The sequence below is a fragment of the Phycodurus eques genome, chromosome 1 (genome assembly GCF_024500275.1).
Source record: "Phycodurus eques isolate BA_2022a chromosome 1, UOR_Pequ_1.1, whole genome shotgun sequence".
Classification (NCBI taxonomy): domain Eukaryota; kingdom Metazoa; phylum Chordata; class Actinopteri; order Syngnathiformes; family Syngnathidae; genus Phycodurus; species Phycodurus eques.
In genome coordinates this window covers 44445890-44473039 of record NC_084525.1, presented here as the reverse complement: position 1 = coordinate 44473039, position 27150 = coordinate 44445890, and the positions used below count along the sequence as shown (strand labels likewise).

The 27150-nt window shown below is 44.0% G+C and overlaps 1 protein-coding gene across 1 annotated transcript in view; it reads right to left on the bottom strand.

The window, feature by feature from the left end:
- itpr3 (inositol 1,4,5-trisphosphate receptor, type 3) overlaps positions 1 to 27150 on the bottom strand; it is a 218530-nt gene that overhangs the window by 187116 nt on the left and 4264 nt on the right. Inside the window, exons 2-3 of the mRNA XM_061693945.1 lie at positions 20993 to 21063; positions 632 to 753 (exon numbers count right to left, since the gene is read on the bottom strand). Coding sequence (XP_061549929.1) covers positions 632 to 753; positions 20993 to 21063 — 193 coding nt within the window. The remainder of the gene's footprint in view (positions 1 to 631; positions 754 to 20992; positions 21064 to 27150) is intronic.

The window sequence follows — 27150 nt, the reverse complement described above, 5'->3', positions numbered from 1 at the left end:
TTTGAGGGTATTTACATCAAAACCAGGTAAACGGTGTAGGAATTATAACAGTCGTGGATATGCCTCCCACTTTTTAATGAGACCAGTTGCTGCATGCTAGCATCATCTATCCTTGGGTTAAGCCAAGTTTCTGTGATAATCAAAACAGCTCAGTCACGAACATAGCGATTTCCAGCAAGTTTTAATTGCAACTCGTCCATTTTACTGTATGTACCAGAGATCTTGCATGGGGAGATACAGACTCGGGAGAGATGGCTTATGATGATCTCACTAGGTGTTATCGTAAATCCATCTCGAGTACTAGACAGGACGTGCCCTGCTGCAACATGACTGGCTGATGCATCACTGGAAGGGTATGATGCAGATGGTGTGTGTGGGGTGCCTAGAACTCGAGTGTGAATCATAAGAACGTGCCACGGCAGTCATTGCTGAGCTTGCATACTAATGCAAGCTAAGCAAATAAATGATAACTTCGACAATTTATTTAACACTTAGCATTTTTTTAATTCATTCATTCATTCATTGCCCAGCTTGTTGACAAGACTCTTCGCTGTTGCACTTTAAACATGAAATTGTACTTCTAAAATGAGCTTTTATTTTGTAAAGGAAGTGGTGTAAATGTAAATGTTACCTGAAGTTTCTGCAGCAGAACCACGTCACCAATCTTGTCTTTCTCATGTTTGGCCTGTTTGGCCTTCCAGAACTGCTTCTGTGCCGAGTAGCGACTCATCGGACACACCTTGAACAGGCAGTCTGAACAGGGGAATAAATGTTAGCATATGTTAGCATAGGCTAGCATACTGTCATAAAGACAGAAAGTCTGAATGAACACACATTAGCACAGATTAGCCTGCTATCATAGTGTAAAAGCAGACATTGATCAGGCAGTCTGAAGGAAAATACGACAAGATGTATTAGCACAAGGTAGCATATGTTAGCATGCTGGCACCAAGAAAGACCTTGAACAGGAAGTCTGAAGGAGGAAAACCATGCTGTTTTAATGATTGACATGTCCCTCATTACAACCGTAACGTGACTGAAAATGTGTTAATCTTTAACACTGTAACAGCCAGTTAGTCTGATCTTGTGTCTGCTGTGCCCTGATTGGCTGGAATCAATCCAGTGTGGTGATCAGTCATTGAAAAGAGCAGACCGGCCTTAAAAGGGGCATGATGGGTACGTTCGGAAATTCACTCCAAGCGGGCTTCTACATTTCAGAATGTTTGGAAAGTCATTGTTTGAGTGTCAGTGTGAGACAGAGCGTCCGGAACATCAAGCAGGACAAGATGTTTACAGGCAGAACTGACACATTCAATATGGTGGACGCACTGACGTATCCCTGCCAATGGCCAACACGCTTGTTCATAAATTCATAGAAAATGGAGCACACTCTGCCCCTCTAAACACTGCACTCTCAGAGCGTAGTGAGAGCGTCAGATTGAATCGTGGCTTGGGTTAACAACGTCCGCCACCGGCACTGTTACCCTACAGGGCACTGGTGGAAACTTAGCTACTGTGGGTTGAAGACGAAGGAGAAGTGGAAAGCATTTTTAAGTTTTATGTTTTTGTTGATTTTATTTTAATTTGTTTAAACCTGTCCTGTTCAGCTGCATGGCCCCATCAGAATGGTGGATCTGTATGCCTTTGTGCTGGAACAGTTTTGCTGTGCAGCAGGGGAGTTTGAAATATTCCCTCTACTTATTTTTTATTTTTCGTCTGATCATCCTTGAGATGGTTCTACACCTTCATTTGAGTCCAGCTGTGTTTGGTTATACTGATTGGACTTCATTAGGAAAGCCACACACCTGTCTATATAAGACCTTACAGCTCAGGGTGCAAGGGAAATGAGAATCATGAGGTCAAAGGAACTGCCTGAAGAGCTCAGAGACAGAATTGTGGCAAGGCACAGATCTGGCCAAGGTTACAATCTTTTTTTTTTGCTGCAGAATGGTGGATCTGTATGCCTTTGTGCTGGAACAGTTTTGCTGTGCAGCAGGGGAGTTTGAAATATTCCCTCCGCTTATTTTTTTATTTTTTAATTAATCAGATGTTTATTGAAAATGCAGCTGGACAAAAAAGGGTTTTAGGGGACAGACAGAGGGAAAGAGTGGACAAGGGGACTAGGGGTGAAAACCGCAGCAGAACAATAGTGAGACAGTCTAGATATTTGAACACAAGTAACATTACAACAGTTATTTGTAGATTGGGGGGTGGGAGGGGGACACCCGGTAAGGACATGCAATAACTAACCAAGAGAACCAGATAAGAGAGGATAGAAAAGGGCAGGAGAGAATGTGGGAAAATGAGCAAGGCAGTACTACTGTCGAGTGGTGCGGTGGGATTATTTTTTAGTGTCAAAACACCTGTAAGAACCTGTGAGTTGATATGTTAGTATAACCTGTGTTGTTATTAGTGATTCCAGCACAAGTAATTCAAGTCTATAGTGTTTCTATCAAACATATTAGTGAATTAACACAATAGCACATGCATGTTAGTCAACTGGTGTACGAGTTGGTGAGCCGGCACATCGAGGAAGGATGAGCCCGCCTTCCCCCACCCACAAGGGGGGGAGTCAGCGAGCCCGTCCAGCAGGGGACCAACCAGGGGTACGCCACCGACCACCCAGGACCCAGGGAGGTCCTGACCTCGACCAAAGCACCCCAACCAGTCCCAAGGCGAGGGGCAAGGGCACCAGAACTCTGCCCCCCTCCCCCGGCTTGCCCCCCCCCCATCCAGCGAGCCCCACTGCTGCCACCGCCCCCATCACCCCCAGAGAGCATGGGGGCGCCAGTCACCAACAGGGCCCAACACAGGAGCCAGCCACCACCCGAAAAAAAAAAAAAAAAAGCCCGCCAAAGCGAGTCCAAGTTAAGCGCCCGTCGTGAATAGGGTTGGGCATCAAGAATCGAGAACTGACCGGAACCAGGACCACCCCCCCACCCGGAACCGCCCAAACCCAAAAACCCCGGCCCCGACGCTCAGAGTCCGCCCACCCCGAAGAAGAAGCGGCGAAAATCAACAAAGAAGCGGTGAAAACCAGCGAAGAAGAACGCGCACAAAGAAGCGTCCCCGCCCAACAGCAGCGAACAAAAGCATGCACCAACCCCCCCAAAATCAATGACCAGTCGCCCCAGCTCAACAACCAGAACAAGACCATACCGCGCAAAGGAGGCCTCCACGACACACAGCGCCCGACGCACCCCGAGCCCCAGCCCACACTGCACGGTGCGCCAGCGAAGCCCACTCAATTGTTTCTTCTTATTATTATAAATTACAACCCCAATTCCAATGAAGTTGGGACGTTGTTAAACATAAATAAAAACAGAATACATTGATTTGCAAATTATCTTCAACCTATACACTATATACTATATTGAAGACACTATAAAGACAATATATTTAATGTTCAAACTGATAAACTTTATTGTTTTTAGCAAATCATTAACTTAGAATTTTATGGCTGCAACACATTCTAAAAAAGCTGGGACAGGGTCATGTTTACCACTGTGTTACATCACCTTTTCTTTTAACACCTTTTCTTTTAACAACATTCAATAAACGTTTGGGAACTGAGGATACGAATTGTTGAAGCTTTGTAGGTGGAATTCTTTCCCATTCTTGCTTGACGTACAGCTTCAGCTGTTCAATAGTCCGGGGTCTCCGTTGTCGTATTTTACGCTTCATAATGTGCCACACATTTTCAATGGGAGACAGGTCATGACTGCAGGCAGGCTAGTCTAGTACCCGCACTCTTTTACTACAAAGCCACGCTGTTGTACCACGTGCAGAATGTGGTTTGGCATTGTCTTGCTGAAATAAGCAGGGGCGTCCATGAAAAAGACGTTGCTTGGATGGGAGCATATGTTTCTCCAAAACCTGTTTGTACCTTTCAGCATTAATGATGTGCAAGTTACCCATGCCATTGCCACTAACACAGCCCCATACCATCACAGATGCTGGCGTTTGAACTTTGCGTCCATAACAGTTCGGATGGTTCTTTTCCTCTTTGGCCCGGAGGACAAAGACGTCCACAATTTCCAAAAACATAGTTAGAACAGGACAGTTTCAAGTTGCACTTACGGATGTAGCGCCGAACGGTATTTACTGACATTGGTTTTCTGAAGTGTTCCTGAGCCCATGTGGTGATATCCTTTACACATTGATGTTGGTTTTTGATGCAGTGCCGCCTGAGGGATCGAAGGTCAAGGGCATTCAATGTTGGTTTTCGGCCTTGCCACTTACATGCAGTGATTTCTCCAGATTCTCTGAACCTTTTGATGATATTATGGACCGTAGATGATAAAATACCTAAATTCCTTGCAATTGTATGTTGCGGAACATTGTCCTTAAACTGTTCGACTATTTTCTCACGCACTTATTCACAAAGAGGTGAACCTCGCCCCAGCTTTGCTTGTGAATGACTGAGCAATTCAGGGAAGCTCCTTTTATACACAATCATGGCACCCACCTGTTCCCAATTAGCCTGTTCACCTGTGGGATGTTCCAAACAGGTCTTTGATGAGCAGTCCTCAACTTTCTCAGTCTGTTTTGCCACCTGTCCCAGCTTTTTTGGAACATGTTGCAGCCATAAAATTCCAAGTTAATGATTATTTGCTAAAAACAATAAAGTTGATCAGTTTGAACATTAAATATCTTGTCTTTGTAGTGTATTCAATTGAATATAGGTTGAACATGATTTGCAAATCATTGTATTCTGTTTTTATTTATGTTTAACGCAACGTTCCAACTTTGTTGGAATTGGGGTTGTATTTCTATCCTTCAAACAGAAACTAGAACTAAATATGGGGACTTTGAATGTTGGGACTATGACAGGAAAATTTCGGGAGTTGGTTGACATAATGATTAGGAGAAAGGCTGATACATTGTGTGTCCAGGAGAGCAGGTGGAAAGACAGCAAGGCTAGAAGTTTAGGGGCAGGGTTCAAATTATTTTACCTTGGTGTAGATGGGAAGGAAGAGAAATGGAGTTGAATGGAGAAATGGGTTCTTTTAAAGGAAGAGTTACCTAAGAATGTCTGGGAGGTGAAACAGTATCAGATCGAGTGATGACGCTGAAACTTGAAATTGAGTGTGTTATTTATAATGTGATTAGTGGCTATGCCCCATAGGACACCCCACCCGGAACCGCCCATGTGACCTAGAGGTGAAAGAGAAAGGCGCGAGACGAAGTAGTTCTGAGCATCCAAGACAGAGCGTTGTGATTGGTGCAGATTGTAATGGACATGTTGGTGAAGGAAACAGGGGTGATTAAGAAGTGATGAGTAAATTTGGTATCCAGGAAAAAAACTTGAAGGACAGATCGTGGTAGACTGTACCAAATACCTGTAATCTGAAGGAGGTTACTGACAGAGACATGCTCTGACACACCGAGAGACAGCGACATTTCCCAGACAAAATTTTGTCTGGGAAAACCAGATTAGCAAACTTGAGACTTAATTTCCTCCTCATCCACTTTTTTTGTTACGGCGGGGCTGATTATTATTGATTACTTTTTTCCAATCCCTGCTGACACCGATACCATTGTGGAGCCACTCAAAGATTTCATCGACAGACCTTTCGATCGCTTCATCATGCAAGCTAGTGGATCCCACCATGATCTTACAAGATGGTGCCTACCCATGTGGACGCCTCGGTTACGTGCTCTCTAGTATTGTCTGTTTTTGCACTTTTCGTTTGTCTTTGGAGACATTACGCGACTCACTTGCTAAACATTAGGGAGTCGACCCCAGACTTTCTTTCACCAACTTTCGCAGATCCACTCAGTTTTTTTCTCCGAGTTACTCACCGGTGGGGCGGCTACGGTCTACGGCGCATGGAGGCGAAGACAACGGAGGGGCAAGCGTGCTGGCCTCCAAGTGAAGCTCCGCAAGAGAGGATATAGATTGTCGCTCCCGTCGATCCACCTGCAAAATCTACGCTCCCTACCCAACAAAATGGACGAGCTTCATCTTCTGACAAAGGCCAGTAAAGACTTTGGACATTCCGTCACTCTGTGCTTTACGGAGACATGGCTTTGTGAATGCGTCCCCGATGGCACCGTAATGACTTCCAACTTCCAACAAGCAGACCCCGTCAAGTAGTTATCGGGGAAAACAAAAGGTGGCAGGATATGTTCTATATCAACGGGAAATGGTGTACAGACGTCACGGAGCTCAGCACACACTGCAGCCCTGATTTGGTGTCGCTGTTTTTGAAATGTAACCCATTCTCCTCAGCGCGTGAGTTCGCATTTTTCATTCTCGACGGTGTTTACATTCCTCTTCAAGCTAACACAAATGCCGCACTGCTAACGCTCGCTTAACAAGTAAACGAAATTGAAAAAAAAACACCCAGGCTCACCCCTCATTATTCTAGGCGACTTTAACAAAACTAAACTCAACCACGAACTCCATAAATACAAGTAGCACATTGCCTGTCCTACCAGGGAAAATAACATTTTAGACCACTGCTATGCTACGCTAAATAACGCATGCCGTGCTATACCTCGTGCAGCTCTGGGCTCGTCTGATCACTGCTTAATTCACGTAATACAGGCAAAAACTTAAATGCGCGAAGCCTACGGTGAAAACAGTATCATCCTGTTTCAAACGCTCCACCATCATCCCAGTCCCCAAGAAACCTGAAATCTCGGGTCTGAATGACTACAGGCCTGTCACCCTGACATCTTTGGTCATGAAGTCCTTTAAACACCTCATGCTGGACCACCTCAAGAGCGTCACAGGTCCCCCTGCTGGACCCCCTGCAGTTTGCCTACTGAGCAAACAGGTCTGCGGATGATGCAGTCAACTTGCGACTGCACTTCATCCTAGAACACCGCGACAGCCCGGGGACCTACGCGAGGATCCTGTTTATGGACTTCAGCTCTGCCTTCAACACCATCATCCCCGAACTCCTCTCCTCCAAGCTTCTCCAGCTCAGCGTCTCGCCTGCCATCTGCCAGTGGATTTACAGCTTCCTGACGGGCAGGATACAGCAGGTGAGGCTGGGGGACACAACCTTATCTACACGCACCACCAGCACTTGTGTCCTCTCTCCGCTGCTCTTCTCTTTTTACATGAACGACTGCGCCTCAACACACCCGGCTGTCAAACTCCTGAAGTTTGCAGACGACGCCACAGTCATCGGGCTCATCAAAGACTGTGACAAGTCCGCCTATCGACAGGAAGTGGAGCGGCAGGAGCTGTGGTGCGGCCGACACAACCTGGAGCTGAACACGCTCAAGACTGTAGAGATGATCGTGGACTTCAGGAGGCATCCTTCGCCACAGCTGCCCCTCACGCTGTCCAACTGCCCTCTGTCAACCTTCAAGACCTTCAAGTTCCTGGGAATTACTGAAGTGGGAAATCAACATCAACTCCATCCTCAAAAGGCCCAGCAGAGGATGTACTTCCTGTGGCTTCTGAGAAAGCACAGCCTGCCACCGGAGCTGCTGAGACAGTTCTACACAGCGGTCATCGAATCAGTCCTGTGTTCTTCCATCACAGTCTGCTTTGGTGCTGCTACAAAAAAGGACAAACTCTGACTGCAACGGACAATCAAAACTGCTGAAAAGATTGTCAGTACCACCCCTACCCACCCGTGAGGATTTGCACGCCGCCAGAACCAAGACAAGAGCATGCAAAATCCTCTTGGACCCTCCACATCCTGGTCACCACCTCTTCCAGCTCCTTCCCTCAGGTAGGCGCTATCAAACAATGCAAACTAAAACATGCAGACATTCCAACAGCTTCTTCCCTTTTGGCATTAACTTCTTAAAGAGTTAACTTACAATTCCATTGCATCATGCTGCCAATTTTATCACGAGATTGTTGTCACATCTCTGTTGGGCCAATTATACATTACTCGTGCACTCACTGTAGTAGTCTCCCCACTCTGCACTATTTGCATATCTGTTGTTGACCAATACTGGCCGCTCATGAGCTTGAGTAGCATCTGCACAATTAGCACAATTGACATTGTCCCAGATTATCGCACTACTAGTCATTTTAAACTTCATCAATTTCTTGAAGTCTCTGCGCCCTTTGCACAATGGTCATTGCACTGGACTATTGTTCTCTTATTCATTTCGAACTGCTCTGCTAGAGGACTCTGCCTCTTTTTGCAGAATTGTCAAAAAATATATAATACAAAATTGTACCGGCATTACCACATTACTGGGAACCCTTTATTGCTCAGTGACAGTTTTTTTTTTTGTGTCTTTCTGTCTCAAAAGTATTCTGTCAATTGACTGTCTGTTGTCGTACTAGAGCAGCTCCAACTTCCACAGACAAATTCCTTGTGTGTTCTTGAGATATATGGCAAAAACAGATTCTGATGACGACCGCACCAACCTGCTGAAAAGACGGAAGGCTAACTTGTCCACTGAAGATCTACAACCCAGCTCACCCGACAGCCATATTCAAGTCCTCTCCTCCATTGAGAAGAAGCTATCACTTCTCGATCTGTTATACCACGAGATTAAGGAGCTCAAAATTATCTTGGTGTTCACGCACCATCAAGTCAAAGATCTTAAGGAATACAATGCCAAACTTTATTCAGCCATGAAAGTGATGACAACTGAGGTAGACGTTCTCAAGAAAAAAAATAAAATTCAAAGAAGCAATGCTGGACCTACAGTCAAGAAGCATGCGGGATAACCTAATCTTTTCCGGCATTTCCAAGAGTATAATTGATAATCCAGAGGCTCAAGTAAAAAACCCAAAAATTCAGAAAATCCCGAAGGAGACATTCGCTAACATCACCTTTCACTCAGTACACAGACTAGGAGGACCGTGAGCAGGGAGTCATTCCCGTCCAATCCTCTCCAACGAACATTACCAGCAGAAAATCTTTGTAAAATCAAAAGGATGGGAGCTGAAGGGTACACAGTTTGGGCTGAATGACCAGTTTCCATGCGAAATCAACGAGCGTCACAAAGTCTTTTACCGTCTAATGAAGAATTACTGGCAACAAGGAAAACGCGCCTCACTGGTTGTGGACAAACTATATGTAGATGGTCAATTGCTTTGCGATTCCAAAGTCACCCCTTGACTCTTCTAATAGTTGAGTATTATTTTCAAGTTTGCTCTAATATTTGGTATGTAGTGTAGAAAAACCATGGAGTAATTTGTTTCGGGGAAGAAAAAAAAAGGGAATCGCGCACATCCTATTGCATCCTCTGCTCACTGACATGGGACATTGCCCTTGTTTTCTTTTTACTTCTTTCTCTACAGCAGTGATTTCCAACCTTTATGGAGCCAAGGCACACTTTTTACAATTGAAAAATCTTACGGCACACCAACAATTAATTACTGTATGTACTTCCTGCCATCTAATTGAAGAGCATTTATTTGTTATGTCTGTCACTATGCCTCACTGGCATAAATAGATAAACAAAGATACATTATTTATTGTAAATAAGTTTTTGAGCAATTAAGTAAAATGTTATCATTTCCCACGGCACACCTGAAAAGCGCTCCCGGCACACTAATGTGCCACGGCACACTCGTTGGGAAGGAATCATTGCTCTACGGTACTTCCTTTTCCCTTCTTTATGGCACTCCCCCATCCCCTACTTACCGAATGCTCATTCCCCCGTCCCTGCCCCCACCGTACACATACGTATTTGCATGCTACTTTTGCTTGTATGTATAACTCATGAAATATATTCCCTTGTCTTTCGTTTCCATGTTTTTGCTAAGCTGAACTCATATACAACACGTTAAATACCTCAATACATAAGATCTCCTAAAACAACTTCATATTACCAGCTACGCAGTAAGAAAGGTCCCATTAGATATATGCTATTTCTGAGAGTTACCTATCTTTCCCACATGATACACTCACACAGATTGTCCCACATTCACTTGTAACAATTGTACACTTATTAATATAAGGAGTATAACTTTTTGCATGGAATGTAAATGGTATTCGTTCACAGGCAAAAATAATTAAGATTATGGATTATATTACAAAATTAAAAACTGATCTCTTTGTCATACAAGAAACCCATTTGTCAAAATCTGAAGAAAATTACCTATTTAAATTTCAGTCAGACCTTTTCAGCTAGCTATAACAGCAGACAACGAGGAGTCTCAATACTAATTCTACTTTTTACACTAAATGGAAAATAATTGACCCAGAAGACCCAGACATAATTGTTCATTCAACAAATATTTAACAAATTATACACATTAGTCAATGTATACGACCCTAATATTGATGATCCAACTTTTACTCACACATTTTTTTCACAACTGACCAATTTGTCAGCTAATTCAACAATGATTATAGGTGGCAACTTTAAAATAGCACTTAATCTGACCATAGACCACTCAAAAATTAAAACAAATTCCAAAGAATCACAGTCTTCCCGAATATTAGATTAATATATGCACGATTTCGGACTCGCCGACACATGGAGAATTGAAAAATAAATACTGTATTTTCAAGACCATAAGGCGCACTTAAAAGTCTTAAATTTTCTCCAAAATTGACGGGGCGCCTTATAATGCGGCACGCCTTATGTTTGCACCGAGTTCCAAAATTTATAAATGTTGTTGTGTGATGAGCGCGCCGCTTGACTGAATGGGAGCATTTCCTGCCGACATGATGCTTATATAGAGGAAAAGCGGACGTGGCTGAGGACAGCATGCGGACGTTAAAGGGGGAAGGGTGCACGTGAAGGAGGACACAAAAGGCACGCCCCCAGTAGGTATATAGTGCCGGGGTGTGCATTGTGCAAAACAACATTGGGTTGGCTAGGGACTCCCGAAAATGGCACCTACGAAGAGACACGCTTACGAAGCAGAGTTTAAACTGCAAGCTATCAGTTACGCGGAGGAACATGGGAATCGAGAACCTGCGAGAGAATTCAAGATCAACGAATCCATGGTTCGCAAGTGGAGGAAGCAGGAAAACGAGCTTTGCCAAGTCAAGAAGACGAAGCAGAGTTTCCGCGGAAACAAGGCGAGGTGGCCCGAGTTGGTCTTCCAATGGATTAATGAGCAAAGAACAGATAGAATCTAAACAGCTAGCTTAGCTAGGGAGAAGCGTCTCTACAGTCACCATTTGACTGAGTGGAATAACTCGGACCTTGCCATCATTCCAGGAGGCTTGACGAAGGAACTCCAACTGCTGGACATCGGTATAAACAGGGCGTTCAAAGTGAAGTTGCGAGCGGCGTGGGAGCGATGGATGAAAGATGGCGAACACAGCTTTACTAAGACTGTGCAAATGCTGCTCTTCTCTCTACACGAACGACTGCACCTCAGCGCATCCGACTGTCAAACTCCTGAAGTTTGCAGATGACACCACTGTCATCGGCCTCATCAAGGACGGTGACGAGTCTGCATATCGACAGGAAGCGGAGCGGCTGGAGCTGTGGTGCGGCCGACACAACCTGGAGCTGTGGTGCGGCCGACACAACCTGGAGCTGAACACGCTCAAGACTGTAGAGATGATCGTGGACTTCAGGAGGCATCCTTCGCCACAGCTGCCCCTCACGTTGTCCAGCTGCCTTGTGTCAACCGTCGAGACCTTCAAGTTCCTGGGAATTACAATCTCTCAGGACCTGAAGTGGGCGACCAACATCAACTCCGTCCTCAAAAAAGCCCAGCAGAGGATGTACTTCCTGCGGCTTCTGAGAAAGCACGGCCTGCCACCGGAGCTGCTGAGACAGTTCTACACAGCGGTCATCGAATCAGTCCTGTGTTCTTCCATCACAGTATGGTTTGGTGCTGCTACAAAAAAGGACAAACTCAGACTGCAACGGACAATCAAAACTGCTGAAAGGATTGTCGGTACCCCCCTACCCACCATTGAGGACTTGCACGCTGCCAGAACTAAGACAAGGGCGTGCAAATTCCTCTTGGACCCTCCGCACCCCGGTCACCAGCTCTTCCAGCTCCTTCCCTCAGGTAGGCGCTACCAATCAATGCAAACTAGAACTAGTAGACATTCCAACAGCTTCTTCCCACTTGCGATCAACTTCTTAAACACCTAACCTACGATTCCATTACAACATGCTGGCAATTTTTTGGCTTGAGTTCGTTGTCACATTTCTGTGGGGCCAATTATGTATTACTCGTGCACTCACTGCAGGTGTCCCGCCATGCTGCACTATTTGCATATACTGGCCACTCATGCCAGAGTAGCATCTGCTCCATTTGCACACTGATTGAGGAGTATCTGTAACATTTGCACAACCAACATTGTCCCAGATTATCGCACTACTCGTCACTTTAAACCGCATACACTCCTTGAAGTCTCAGCGCCCTTTGCACAATGGTCATTGCTGCACTGGACTTGCAATATTAGTCATTCGAACTGCTCTAAGTGCTGGAGGACTCTGCATCTTTTTGCACAATTGTTTTTTGTCAATGTCTTTATGTCTCCAAAGTGTTCTGTAAATTGACTGTTTGTTGTACCAGAGCGGCTCCAACTACCGGAGACAAATTCCTTGTGTGTTTTGGACATACTTGGCAAATAAAGATGATTCTGATTCTGATAGGCAAGTTATTCCAGTGTCTTAAATCAGATGAGATTTTTTCCCAAAAGTGGTGTGTAATTTAGATTGGTTAGCTGTGAAGTTTGACGAAATATTAATACCTAAATACTTAATGTTTCCTATAGGAATAGTGTAATCTGGGATTTGATCTGCAGGAGTCCATGAGTTTGCTGTTATTGGGAGTATTGTTGATTTTGTGAAGTTGATAGAGTAGTATGATATTTGTGAAAATGTTTTAATGAGGTTTAAGACTGCTTGAAGAGAATACTTGGGTCCATGTAAGTAAAGAAGAATATCATCATCATCTAGATTGATTTTGTGTTCTGTCACAAGTGAGCACATACCTTTAATATTAGCATTTTGACGTATAGCAGCAGCAAGAGGTTCGAAGAATATTGCAAATAGCATTGGTGAGAGTGGACATCCTTGTCTGGTTCATCTTTGTAATGTAAAACTTTGTGAAGTAATCCCATTTGTGGTGACTGTCGCTTTCGGCGAATTGTATAATGTTGCTATCCCATGTATAAATGAATCTCCGAAGCAAAATTTGCAAAGTACTTGAAACTGGAAAACCCAGTTTATTTTATCGAAAGCTTTCTCTGCGCCAAGTGACATGATGATTGCATTTAGATTTTTATGCTGTGACATGCTTATTAAATTTAACAGACGTCTGACCTTATTTGTAGAACTTTTACCTTTAATGAATCCTGTCTGGTCATAGTGGATTATCGACGGGAGTACCTTTTCAAATCTCGCTGCAAGGGCTTTCGAGATAATCTTGATATCTACATTAATCAGTGATAACGGCTGATAATTAGCTGGGAGAGTGGGGACTTTACCTGACTTTAGTAATAACTTAATTGAAACTGTGTTCATACGGCTACTAATTGGACCTTTATCGTTTATCTCCTTGACTGAGTAATAGAGGGGCTAGTATTGGCCAGAAATGTTTAATGAATTCGACGGGGATTCCGTCCGGGCCAGGCGCTTGTCCCGATTGCATATTTTTTAACGCGTGATGTAATTCTGTGATGATTAAACGAACATCAAGGATGTCTTTAATTTGTGTATTTAATTTAGGAATGTTTCGATCCTTAATAAAAGTTTCAGGGCGGCAGGGTGAGCGACTGGTTAGAGCGTCTGCCTCACAGTTCTGAGGACCGGGTTCAAATCCCGGCCCCGCCTGTGTGGAGTTTGCATGTTCTCCCCGTGCCTGCGTGGGTTCTCTCTCCGGGCACTCTGGTTTCCTCCCACATCCCAAAAACATGCATGGTAGGTTAATTGAAAACTTTAAATGTAGATCATTATAACAGAGTAAAAGTACTGTTTATTCTTAACATAAATACTCAAGTAAAAGTAAAAAGTTAAAACAAAACTACTCTAGCAAGTACATCCATCCATCCATTATCTGAGCCGCTTCTCCTCACTAGGGTCGCGGGCATGCTGGAGCCTATCCCAGCTGTCATCGGGCAGGAGGCGGGGTACACCCTGAACTGGTTGCCAGCCAATCGCAGGGCACATAGAAACAAACAACCATTCGGACTCACAGTCATGCCTACGGGCAATTTAGAGTCGCCAATTAATGCATGTTTTTGGGATGTGGGAGGAAACCGGAGTGCCCGGAGAAAACCCACGCAGGCACGGGGAGAACATGCAAACTCCACACAGGCGGGGCCGGGGATTGAACCCGGGTCCTCAGAACTGTGAGGCTGACGCTCTAACCAGTCGTCCACCGTGCCGCCTCCTGTAATAATTGTAAAAATGTTTATTTATTGACTGTGTATTCAAACAGTTGCCGTTTGAATCTTGAATGGCTGTAATTAATGCCTTTTCTTTATTGCGCTGAAGTTGGTTTGCAAGGAATTTTCCTGATATATTACTGTACTCAAAGTTAGTGTATCCTAACATGTTGTTGTATAAAATTTGTTCTTTTGGATAACGTCTAATTGATGTTTTGCCTTTTGAAGTTAGTTTCTAAGCGTATCTGTTGGATTAATTGCATATTCTTCTGTGAGGTGTTTAATTTTGTTTTTTGCCATGTTGGTGGGGGTCCCAAACTTGATTCAACTTTTAGATTGACAGAAATTGGTGGATGGTCGCTGATGATGATTGTATGTATTTTGGGGGTAATTCTTCGAGCTGCTGAATTTTTTGAAAGAAAAAAATCTATTCTTGAGAAAGAGCGGGGAGGTGGGGATGACACATCGGATCTTTCCCCTGCCAGCGCCCCGAGCTACCCTTGCGGGTACCTTGGCAGCTCATGGGCAAGCTCCGTTGGGAAGGAAGCGGGCACCGCACCTTGCTCCGGCCACCCTGCTTTGGAACTCTTTTTTTTGTTTTTTTTCTTTTTTCCTTCCTCCTTTTTCCGCCAAATCGCCATGCGGACCGGACTGGCTAAACATTCGGGAGCTCGACCAGCCTGCCTAAATTGTGTTCCACGCACGTAAATCCAACTTGCAGTCTACTAAAAGTATAGATTGGTGCATATTTGGGTTTAAATTAACGAGAACAGGAACCCCCAGCTCTATATATTGTCATCCCATGCTCATTTCCACCCTCACATCACAAGTCAGTCTCCTTTGCCAATGTTTGTCTGTCCTTTGTTTTGCTTTTCTCTGCATTATTCCCCTGTAGACATCCCTGTTAGATCTCATTAAATTTTCTATAAAAAATCACTACCTATATCATTTATGTGTGTTTGGGTTCGACAAAAGACCTCTGATTATCGAGAACTCTTATCTAATTCCTGTAGCAACCTTCAGATTACGAGACAGAGAGGATTTCGTCACTTTGTCCTGACATTTTCTAGATAAAATAATTCGATTTTAACGCTGAAACTTAAAATCACGCTAAACCGGAAGTAGCGCAGGCCGATTTACGCTGCGTAGTGGTCAAGCCCATGTGAGGCGATACCAAGTTTCGTCCAACCCAAACACACAAGATTAATGATATTTTGCAATAAAACTAGGCAGTTCGTAATTGCAGCCTGTCTCTGTGTGTGTGTGTGTGTGTGTGTGTGTGTGTGTGTGTGTGATTTAGTTACCATGGCAACGCAGTGTCCCGAGCACTTACGAGCGTGAAAGAAACAAACCTTCTAACCCTCAAGTGAAACTTGAGCGAATTTATGGCAATTATAAATGTTATTTAGATATCCGTGTTTTGTGCGTTGCATACTTTGAACTGTGGGAAGATTTTCTACGTAAATTCTTGTTAAAAAGGCCTTTGAGGGTCGCAAAATCGGTCACGAATTCTGGGAGTTAGTGCGATACCCTTTTTTTCCCCGTCTTATAGCTTCTTGAGTAGCTAACCAGACTACTCATATGCTCGTTGTGGTTTTGGGAAATCTTATTCCGAGCTTCACTGCGTAAATAGGAGATTTGGGAAGTGACAGGCCACCCTTAGAGGCGTCGTACACCAAGAATCCCTGTTGTGCGTCATTCGAACTCTGAGCTAAAGTGTTAGTTCTTTGTGTCTGAAAAAACATGTGACGCCCGTAACGGTCGTCATCTTTGCTTTGTGTTGAACGCTCAAAGCAGACCGCCATTTGGTCATTTTTGACTTAAGGCTTCGTAATCCGCTGTCTCCGCTTCACGGAAGACGAGACGTCACCGTGACGTCACCACGTTGGTTCCTCCCTTCATGGTTTTGAACCAGTGCACAGGCTTCGGTTTATCCTCGAGTGCCCAATCGCGGACGCTCATGCCATTACGCAGCTCCCGGTAAACCGGAAGCTGTAAACTGCCTGGCCGCTGCTCAGCTGCTAGGAAGCTGTTAGCGATCACGCATCGAGACAGTGTGTCCCCTCTTGATCGCTGGTGGAGAAATAATAAACTTTAGCTTGCCTACAAGCACTGCCAAGTGCTTTTTCCGGCTGGTTTTAAGCTTTCATTGTACGCTGATCTCCCACAAGTGTTCTGCTGCGAGTGACGTGCAATCTTGCGCCACACGTCACCGATCAACCGACCACCCCTCGAGAGCATGGGTAACTAGCTGCCTTTATTGCGAAAAAGTGCTCTTATTAATTTAAAAGCCTCAATTTTCGCTCATTTTTTGAAACGCAGACGCTGCGATTGTGTTTTAAAGCTTTATGCCTGGTATTTTTAACCGGTTACATCAAGCTATGCCAACGAGAGGTGCTGCATTGCTAACGCAGTAGCACCAGCTTCGGTTCGCAGACGTTCCCTACACAACACAACTTGATTTAAACACTGCTTCACGTTAATAGTAAATTATTTAACGGTCGTTTCCGAAGGGAGCTATTAATTGCTTGTTTAATTTTTAATCATTTTGGGTTTTCATTTTTAGTTGTGTCTGTTTTGCCCTCCTGGGGGCTGTCAGTCCTGGGGCTGCTCTCCGTTCCTGGGACCCGGGGAGGTGCCCGTTGGCCCTCACTCCGGGGGTCTCGTCCTGGTCTCCGGGTGGGGTTTGGTGGCTGTGCTTCTGCATCCCGGGCCTGTGTCCTGCTCTTCCCTCTCCCCAGGGCAATACACCCTTATTGTCGCCCCGCTTTCTCTCGGGCTGTGTGTGGTCCCCGGCTGGCTTGGGGCTTATGGTAGGATGTCAGCGCCTCCTGCCTTGGACAGGCCTGCCTTCTGGACCCTGTTATGGTCACTGGGCTATGGTCGGTTTGGGGTGGTGGCGGGTGGGTGGGGGATAAGCTGTCGGGTGTGGAGAGGGTGCCCCCTTTTTCTCTGTGGTCTGCCAGCCAGTCAGGCTGGGCCAGACCCGCAGGAGTCTAGCCTCTTACTTCACACACACTGCACATTTATAGTATTCACACTGTACATACTCCGCACTTTGGGACCATTCACATCTCATTCAGGGTCCCCTGGGGGACTGGCACTAGGCATGAAGGGGCAGGTCCCAGGCCGGGTGCTGGCACATCTGTGCGGGTTTTCGGTCTGGTCGCACCCCACCCCACCCCAGCCTGCTCTCTGGCCCGCCATGCTTTTCCCTGCAGATTTTTAATACACCACATACATTCACACATCCTTTGGAGACCTAGTTGGCCTGGGTGGGGGTGACAGTTACGGGTCATTATTTCCCTGTGACTGTCTCGCCAAAACCCCACCAGTCTCTCCAATTTTAATGCACTACACCCCAACACAAACAATCACGGTACAGGGATAATGGTTGCCAGTCGGGGACCTGGTAACCATAGTAATAGGGTGGGTGGTGGGTTTTCACATTTATTTTGGCTTGACTCCTGGGGCCAGCGCACCCCCCCCCCCCTCCCCTTGTTAGGCTGCGGAGAGATGAGGGTCCGCCCCCCTCTCCCTTCTCATGGTGCCCTCGCCTGTCCTTGCTCACGACGGGCACTTATCATGGGCTCGCTTTGGCGGGCTATGACTGTTTTTTTCCGATGCTGGCTGGCTCCTGCGTTGGGCCCTGTTGGTGGCTTGGGCCCTCATGCTATCCGGGGGTGGTGGGGGCGATGATGACAGTGGGGCCCGCTGGGTGGGGGTGGGGGAGGCGGTTCTGCGGTGCCCGTGCCCCTTGGAACTGGTCGGGGCACTTCGGTTGGGCTTGGATTTGGTCCCCTGCTGGACGGGCTCGCTGGTTTAGCCCCCCCTTGTGGGTGGACGAGGCCGGGCTCACCCTTCCTCAATGTGCCGGCTCAGCAATTTCGTACACCAATTGATTAACATGCATGTGACGTGGTGTTCCTTCACTAATAAGTTCGATAGGAACATTATAGACTTTCATTACTTGTGCTCTGACATGCAAACACCAAAGGCATGAAAAAGGTGCCCCCGCAGAGAATTTTTTTATTTTAACATAAAATAAGCAATCTGGAAGACTCTGAAGAGTACAATCAGGCAAAATCAACAAATTTTCTTCATGCAGAAAAACATTTATTTACACTGCTCAAGTACATGTTGATGTACAAATTTAAGATTCAAATTAAATTTGCGTGGCACGGTGGCCGACTGGTTAGAGCGTCAGCCTCACAGTTCTGAGGACCAGGGTTCAATCCCCGGCCCCGCCTGTGTGGAGTTTGCATGTTCTCCCCGTGCCTGCGTGGGTTTTCTCCGGGCACTCCGGTTTCCTCCCACATCCCCAAAATATGCATGAATTGGAGACTCTAAATTGCCCGTAGGTGTGACTGTGAGTGCAAATGGTTGTTTGTTTGTATGTGCCCTGTGATTGGCCGGCAACCAGTTCAGGGTGTACCCCGCCTCCTGCCCGATGATAGCTGGGATAGGCTCCAGCACACCCGCGACCCTAGTGAGGAGAAGCGGCTCAGAAAATGGATGGATGGAAATTAAATTTGCCTCATTTCTTTGCTTTTTTGTTTTGGCCTCCAACTTGACCAGGCCCATCTCCACCTGCACCTGATGCCTGCTTCAAACTGTGCCACATGAATAGCATCCTCTCATTCTGGAAAACAATTGACTAAAATCATTGTCTGTTTCACTTCATTTTTCAATATTACCAACATGAAAGGCTAATCCCAAATGCATCCTCCAGGAAAATATTAAGTACAATATTTTTCCGTTTGTATTGGCCATTTCTGAATTTGAAGTTAGTTCATTGTGTTGTGACATAATACCTAACATCGCTACTTCGCATAATACATTTAACATTCACATCCGTAAACTAATTAGATAATTGTAGGCGCGTTTCCTAATTAATACAAGATGTACTAGCGGATCAGCTCTCGTCGCCGATGTTACGTGTGCTTCGCGGTTCCGCTGGGACCACAAACAGGGACACGACCCGCAGCACCTCAACGCGAAAATACAAAAGACCAGTGCAACAAATACGACAGTGGCTGATATGATGAGCAAAAATGTATGAGTAGCAATAGAGGATAAATAATAATAATAATTATTATTTTTATTATTATTATTATTATTGGGCGGCACGGTGTACGACTGGTTAGCACATCTGCCTCACAGTTCTGAGGACCAGGGTTCAAATCCGGCCTCGCCTCTTTGGAGTTTGCATGTTCTCCCCGTGCCTGCGTGGGTTTTCTCCGGGTACCCTGGTTTCCTCTCACATCTCAAAAACATGCATGATAATTTCATTGAAGACTCTAAATTGCCCATAAGTGTGAATGTGAGTGCTTGGATGGATGGATTATTATTATTGTTATTATTATAAATAATAATTACAACAATACTGATTTAAAATATTTTAAATAATAATAATAATAGTAATAATAAGGGTGGCCTTATTTTTCATGATTTCAGAGCCATTTAAAAAACATAATTTATCATGATAGTTATTAGGAAAATATATTGTCTAAAAAAATTGTTATTGTGACAGGCCTAGTTTCAGCAGCAGATTTAGAGAGGGTGGAATGAAGGCGGCAATGTTGCGAGGTGAAAGAAGGCTGTTTTGGTGATTTGACAGATGTGGAGTTGGAAGGAGAGTGGAGAGTGTGGGGTCAAAAATGAAACCAAGGTTTCTGATCTGTGGGGAGGGAGGGAGTGTGAGCCCATCAAGGGAGAGCGTGAAGTCCTGAGTGAAGGGAAGGAGCGATTTGGGATCAATGATGAAAAGTTCAAATGTATTGCCAAATTAGCAAGTGGTGGCTTCAATTTGCAGTGAATGGTGTGAACGTCGTCTGCTCTGGAGGAGCCAACACCACTAGAAAAAAAAAATCCCTAGATTTGTTGGTTGTCAGATTTAAAACAAAATAGTAGCCGGAGCGCTACATTTTAGCAACAAAGTCGCTTAGTTGGCAACACTGAGGAGCCCTCGCTTTATTGCAACATGCTAGCTCAGCACTAGGTCATCAACACAAGCAGTACTTCATATTTGCGTGAGACAGAATTGCCCCCAAATCGCAATGATTTCAAGTGTGAGTTAAGTGTGCTGTATTTTTACGCTTTGTGGATTTTGAAACGAGAGGGTCGGGGCTTTAATTAAGACCTGGGAACTTTTTTGAAATGACAAAAAAAAGCATAATTTGTCTACCTTAATTGGATGTTTTGGTCTGTCAAAGCACTCCAGCATCTAACATGAGCGCAACCAAATATGAAGGTCCTTGGCAGCGAGCAGGAAATCAGCTTGCTTCCATGCTCGGCCACACATTTGCCTGCTGATGGACCATTTGCATCAACACTTGAGTCATGTGACCCACTTCAATATGACGATGTGGACACATGCTGTGATTGTTGTCGACTCACAACATTTTACTTTGCATATGCACGCAGGCACACAAACATACACACATACAAACAACAACAACAACAATAATAATAATAATAATTAATCACACTTTTGTAGCGCTATTCTAGGCACTCAAAGACGCTTTACAATCCCATGCATTATTCATTCACTGGGGGTGGTAAGCTACTTGTGATTGCCCCTTGGGCAGTCTGACGTATAGATGTGTTGACCTGGACGTTCTTGAGCTTTGGTGTGTGTGTGTGTGTGTGTGTGTGTGTGTGTGCCCCATCTTTCTTAAAAGCACTGAAACAAGGGGCAAATGTATTGAAACGCAAACACACACAGTGGCGGGTGACCATCTGACCTCTGAACTTCTTGGGGGGGTTCTCCAAATCTCCAGCAGCTGGTTCCACCACACAGCGATCATCCACCAACCTGCACACAAACGCGCGCACATACAGATTAGTAATCATTATCACTGTATACAATTAGCATTGGGAGCCAAACATGCAGTCGAAAAATAACTTTCAGTGTTTCACACCTACAGACAAATTAGAGTCTCCAATTAACGTACCAATGTGGGAGGAAACCGGAGTCCCCGGAGAAAACCCATGCAGGCATGGGTAGAACAGGCAAACTCTACACAGCCGAGGCCGGAGCTGTCGAACGTGATGCTAAATAAAAGATTTTAGATTTATTTATACGTAAGAGTGGTGACCCAGTAGGGGAGTGCCATGACAGTCTGCAATCTTGAAACTGAAGTTGCCAGCTTTCTCCTTGACAAGTAAGTCAACACTCAGCACAGTGGAAGCACATCTGCCTCACAGTTCTGAGGACTAGGGTTCAAATCCCGGCCCCGACTGTGTAGAGTTTGCATGCTCTCCCCGTGCCTGCGTGGGTTTTCTCCAGGTACTCCAGTTTCCTCCCTCATCCGAAAAACATGCATGGTAGGTTGATTGAAGACTCTAAATTGGCCGTCACTGTGAATGTATGTGTGCGAATAGTATGTGCCCTGCGATTGGCTGGCGACCAGTTCAGGGTGTACCCGCCTCTGGCCCGAAGATAGCTGGGATAGGCTCCAGCACGCCCGTGACCGTAGTGAGGATAAGCGGTACAGAAAATGGATGGATGGAAGTAAGTAAACACTGTCTAAATTACCCTAAAGCTAACTTTTTTCCGTTCGGTTTTGTTCGACAGTGTTGTTGTTCCTCGAGAGTTTTTGATATACGATGGCTACAATACGTGGTTGAAAAACTGAGGGTCCACAGTGTTTGGATGGAATACACAATTACGTTAGATGGTAGTAATTTCTTCACAGTGTCCTTTTACCTTAAAGATTATGGTCGCAATCTAACTAACTTTGGGTGAAGTAGATAATTACATGCAGTTGTTGATTACTTCAAATTAAATTAAATTACTGGGCGGCTGTGACTCAGTGGGTAGAGCAGGTCGTGCAGTGACCGAAGGGTCGGTTCGAATCGCAGCTACAACTGTTCGCATGTCGAAGTGTCCTTGGGCAAGACACTGAATCCTAATTTGCTCCCAGTGGGCCTGGCAGCGTCTTACATGGCAGCAGTTGCCCGTTGGTGTATGGATATGTGTGTGAGTGGGTGAATGTGAGACTTTGTAAAGCGCAACGTGGGCATTGTGATGGTGTAGATAAAGCGCTATACAAGTGCTTTCCATTTACCATTTTAACATTTATAACAAACCTTGGTTTTCGTACTGTTTACGGACTAGTTTGCTTAAATTATTTATGCAAAACTGACGTCTGAATATGCATGTATTTGCAGAAGTCTGAACACAAATTCCCATTTTAATTTAGGTGTACGCGGGTAAGTAAGAGTCAAACGCTTCTGCACAAAGAATTCAAGTTGTTGATTTCCATGCCCAAAAACGTCTGGCTCAGAGTATTAAAGAAGACAAAAAAAGTATTAAAAAAGATGAAAATGAGATCTACGTTTTTTCATTTTTCACAAGTTTTATTTTTTTTAAGACATGACAGTGTAAAATGTTCCACTAACTCTATTATCAGTGTTGTACCTGAATGAGTTCAATTAACGAAAGTTAATGAACTAGCTCATATTTTGTGGAAACATGAACTGAATTTAGTTCATTTCTGCCTGATGAACGTAATTGAGAATGTGCTCATTCTGGCGTCAAACAACGGTTTTCGAACGAAAGTTCATTTTCATTCGAGTGCCCGGTTTTGTTAGGGACTTGCAGGACAAACCCGCGTGAACACTATATACAAGCCTTCATATGTCGGCAGATAAACGCTGTATTTGGCAACTGATTCAGTGGGGCCACGGCCGCCTTTCATGGCAGGCACGTCGTAGCTGCGTGAGAACGTGAGATGCGTTCAGGGACACTCTGTAAATGTGAGTGAATGTGTCCTTTGGTGGCTCTTTTGTAATACAGTACATAGTTGTAAAATTGATTACTAGGAAAAGTATTTAGTTAAACCTCTGTACGATCACACTGTTATGATATGGAATTTAGTTTGTTTAATATTTGCATGTAGAAAAGAGTTTGCATGTTGTCCCCGTGCCTGAGTGGGTTTTCTCCGGAAACTCCGCTTTCCTCCCACATCCCAAAAACATGCATGCTAGGTTAATTGACAACTCTAAATTGCCCGTATGTGTGACTGTGAGTGCGAATGGTTGTTTGTTTGTATGTGCCCTGCGATTGGCTTGCAACCAGTTCAGGGTGTACCCCGCATCCTGCCCGATGATAGCTGGGATAGGCTCCAGCACGCCTGCGACCCTATTGAGGAGAAGCGGCTCAGAAAATGGATGGATGTATGGATTATATTATTAATAATAATATATTAATATAAGACTAGGAACAATATTTTGTAAATACTGTACAGTCAGCCAGAACTGCGGGGCCTGCAAAGCTATCAATGTCCTTTCACCATGTCATTCCTGTCATACTGGGTTGCATATTTTTGTTTGCACATTAAAGACGAAAGTCCTGTTTTTGTTTTAATTCCTCATTTTAAAAAAAGACCATTCAAGCTACACGTTTTTCCTCGTATTTTTGAGAATGTAGGGTGAAAACTGCAGTTGGTTTCTAGTATGGACTGAATGGGTGGCAATAAAGGGGAAATTAAATGCCAGTGTTTTGGGGGAAATAGCCCTCATCCAGGCTGCCAGTTGAAGTTTCAATGACACTCGTGTTTTTGCAGTCGAAACAGTCTTGAAGTTCTATCTTGGCTATCAATTTCATTTCAAAAACACATTGGTTTTGTCCAGAAAAGGCCCCTCTGACAGCTACTTCTGTTTGACCCAGTTCTGTAGCCGCGTTGTCCATATTTTGATCAGACCGCCCCCTTTCCTCTGATTGGATGCCTCCATGTAGAAGACTCACTTGTGAGAGCACGTGTTTGTTATGTTGAGAGCGCTGGCTCCAGGGCGGAAAGGGAAGGGGGAGATCTTCCCTAGTGACGTAGAGAAGGTCGAGAAATTTAAATGACCTGATCACTAGGGTTGGCCATTGAGAATCGAGAACCGATTGGAACCAGGACTAACATTCCGGTTCTCCCGGAATCATTCAAACTAAAAACATTCAGTTCCCAGTTTCGATGCCTATAGTCCGCCGACCCTGAAGAAGAAAGTGGCGAAAACCAATGAAGAAGAACACGCACCAAGGCGTGCTTGTGCCCAACTGTGGCGGAAAACATAAATTTGTCTTACCATTGTTAAACTAAATGACCAGTCGCCTCAGTGCAACATTTAGAATACGATTCTATTGTGCAAAGGAAGCTTTCAGGATGTGTAGAAGTCTGATGTGCTCCCTCCCGCTCTGAGACTCAGCCTACACCATGCAGAACTTCAGTAAAATCTAATTCGATGAGTGAAACAATAAATTACGTCTATGCCAACATTGAAGCAGCAAACAAGGTAAACACTTGGTTGCAGTTTTGCACTGATGATTTTTAGTGTTTATTTTAGTCTTCAAACCAACGTACGAGACAATGACAGGAAAAAAACTAAACAAAAAAAACTAAACAAAAAAGCTTCACATTGAGCTAAAACTTCACCAAAGGGCAAACTAGCAACTTTACATCACAATGAATTAGGACAAAATTCACATAAACGTCTCACAGTATCACAAACACTAATCTTGTGCCTCATCAGTGGGTAAGTAAAGGAATCAACGGTTTATAGCATTTGGTTCCATTTATTACTTTTTCTTGCCTTCTAGGTTTACTTTCGTTTTCAAAATTCACCGGTGTCGTGTGAAGTTACTTTTCGTGCAAAATGCTGAGTTCCAGTACGTACCATCCAAGATAAAAGGCTTCAAGCTTAAAACAGGACGTCAAGTTAAAACTTGTACATGAAAACCATTTGATGTGATAAAACAGTCCCAAATAACTATTTTAACAATGCTATATTTAACTTTTAGCTGAAACATTAACTAATGAATAGTAAGTCAATTGGGTTAGTTCCACACACATTGCCTTTTAGTTCATAGGTTTGATTGGTACTGTTTATAAAGAACCCCGAGTCAAATGTTCATTTTAGTCTTTGCTGCCGGCTGCTAAGAAAATGGATGTTCATAATTTGGACACCCTTTATTTAAACAATGCAAACTTGTTTGACCCAGCCCCTAAAAGAATCGGAATCGAGAATCGTTTGGATTTATAGTTGTGCTCATAAATTTACATAATCTGGCAGAATTCGTAAAATATTGTTGTTGTTTTTTTAATACGACTGATGACTGAAGCGCAACTATCATTATCTTTATGGTTATGTTATGTTTAATGATAATGCTTTTATGACTGCTTGACAGTTTAATTTGAATGCCATTAAAATAAATGTGTTTCGCCTGGCCCTTCATGTTTTCTTTATAGAATTGTAGCCATCTTAAAATTTTGCCTGGGTAAACAAGCATATGAGCAGAACATTTACTAAATAAAAGTAGAGCTGTGAATTTCAAAATAAGAGCAAGTACATAAAAAGAAAGTATTGTGTTCAAATAAAGTGCTTAAGTTCAGAATATTTCTTTGAAAAAACTACCAAAATACAGATAATACTTCATGTTTTGATCATATGGGTAGAAGCATAATCATGCATTGTAAAAATGCATTATAAATAAGGTAGAAGGGTTTTCCAGAATTTTGAGGTCAACTTTGGGGGTATGTATTATACATGGGTGCGCATTATATACGAGAAGTTACTACTAGAAAAAGTTGGTTTGGCAAAATATGACCCCTTTAATTATAATAATATAATATTGACTGAAAAAATAAATTGCCACTATGAAATTATCAGTATCAGTATCGATGAATTTGCAAGAAAAAGTACCGGTATCGTATCAACTACTAAAAGGGTGGTATCGCCCATCCCTATGTTTAACGGCTGCTATGCTACAAAGTATGGAGCAGAACACACACACACACACACACACACACAACTGTAAAGCAGGAACAGGATGTGGTCATGAGTATGTCCAAGAGCGATTTCCATCGTGTGCGTGCGTGTGTTTGTGTTTGACTGTGTCAGTAGTGATGGTTGACGCTATAAAGCAAACACAATGTATGTTTAAAAAGTCAAATTAGCAACAAGATTCTGGAGGTTTCTTGACTCGTATGGTCCAAGCGGCCTGTCTCACAGGTTTGACTTGTTCATACCTGAAGACAACACGCTGGAAGCTTTTGGTTCAGCTGAGGGATGTTTGCTGACAAATAGTCATTAGCACGTTAATGCGCTATAGACCTGTAATGTGAGGTAGCTAGCTGTTTTTTCGACATCACTTGACAGTTTTTTTTTCAGCACAAGTTGACATGTCATGCCCGCAGAGTGAGCCGCAAGATTCAGCATAACTCAACAACAGTCGCCTCTCTATTACATCTAGCACCACACACTCTTGACATGACAAGCTGACTTACGCTGCATCCAGCTCTTAAAGTATTGTTAAGAACAAAAAGGCAATAAAGGCAGCCCGTAACTATTTTGACGAAGCAACAACCTTAAATTACTGAAGTTAGGAAAACAATTGTTGCTGGGGATCAAGAGCTTGATGATATTGATAGCATTAGTGCGATAACTACTGTATCCGTACAGCCTCTTTATTTCGAGAAGGCTGCAACGTTGCTCAGTGAGCAAAAACAGACCTTGGGTTTTTTTTCATAATAAAGTGTATTTTCACTCACTTCTATATTGTACTGTAGCCTGTTTATTTTTAACTGCACACCGATTAACAACAAGCTAAACGTAGCAAACATTTTGCTTTGTGACCGGAGTCTCTGAACAAATTAAGTCTGTGAACCGAGCTTCAATTGTCCTGAACTACATTATACAAATGCTAATAAGTACCTTATAAGTATTTTAATTGATTGGATTGTTAGTTTGACACAACCGAAGGATCTTCTTATTAACTCTTCAAAGGCGACCAGTAGTTCTGATGGAATAACCTAGGGGCCCTCTCAAAAGAACACAAACAAGCTAGCAGCCTACAATATTTGGCTGAAATCATCATCTTACCGATCACAGCTTGTATCCCAGCAACTGAACG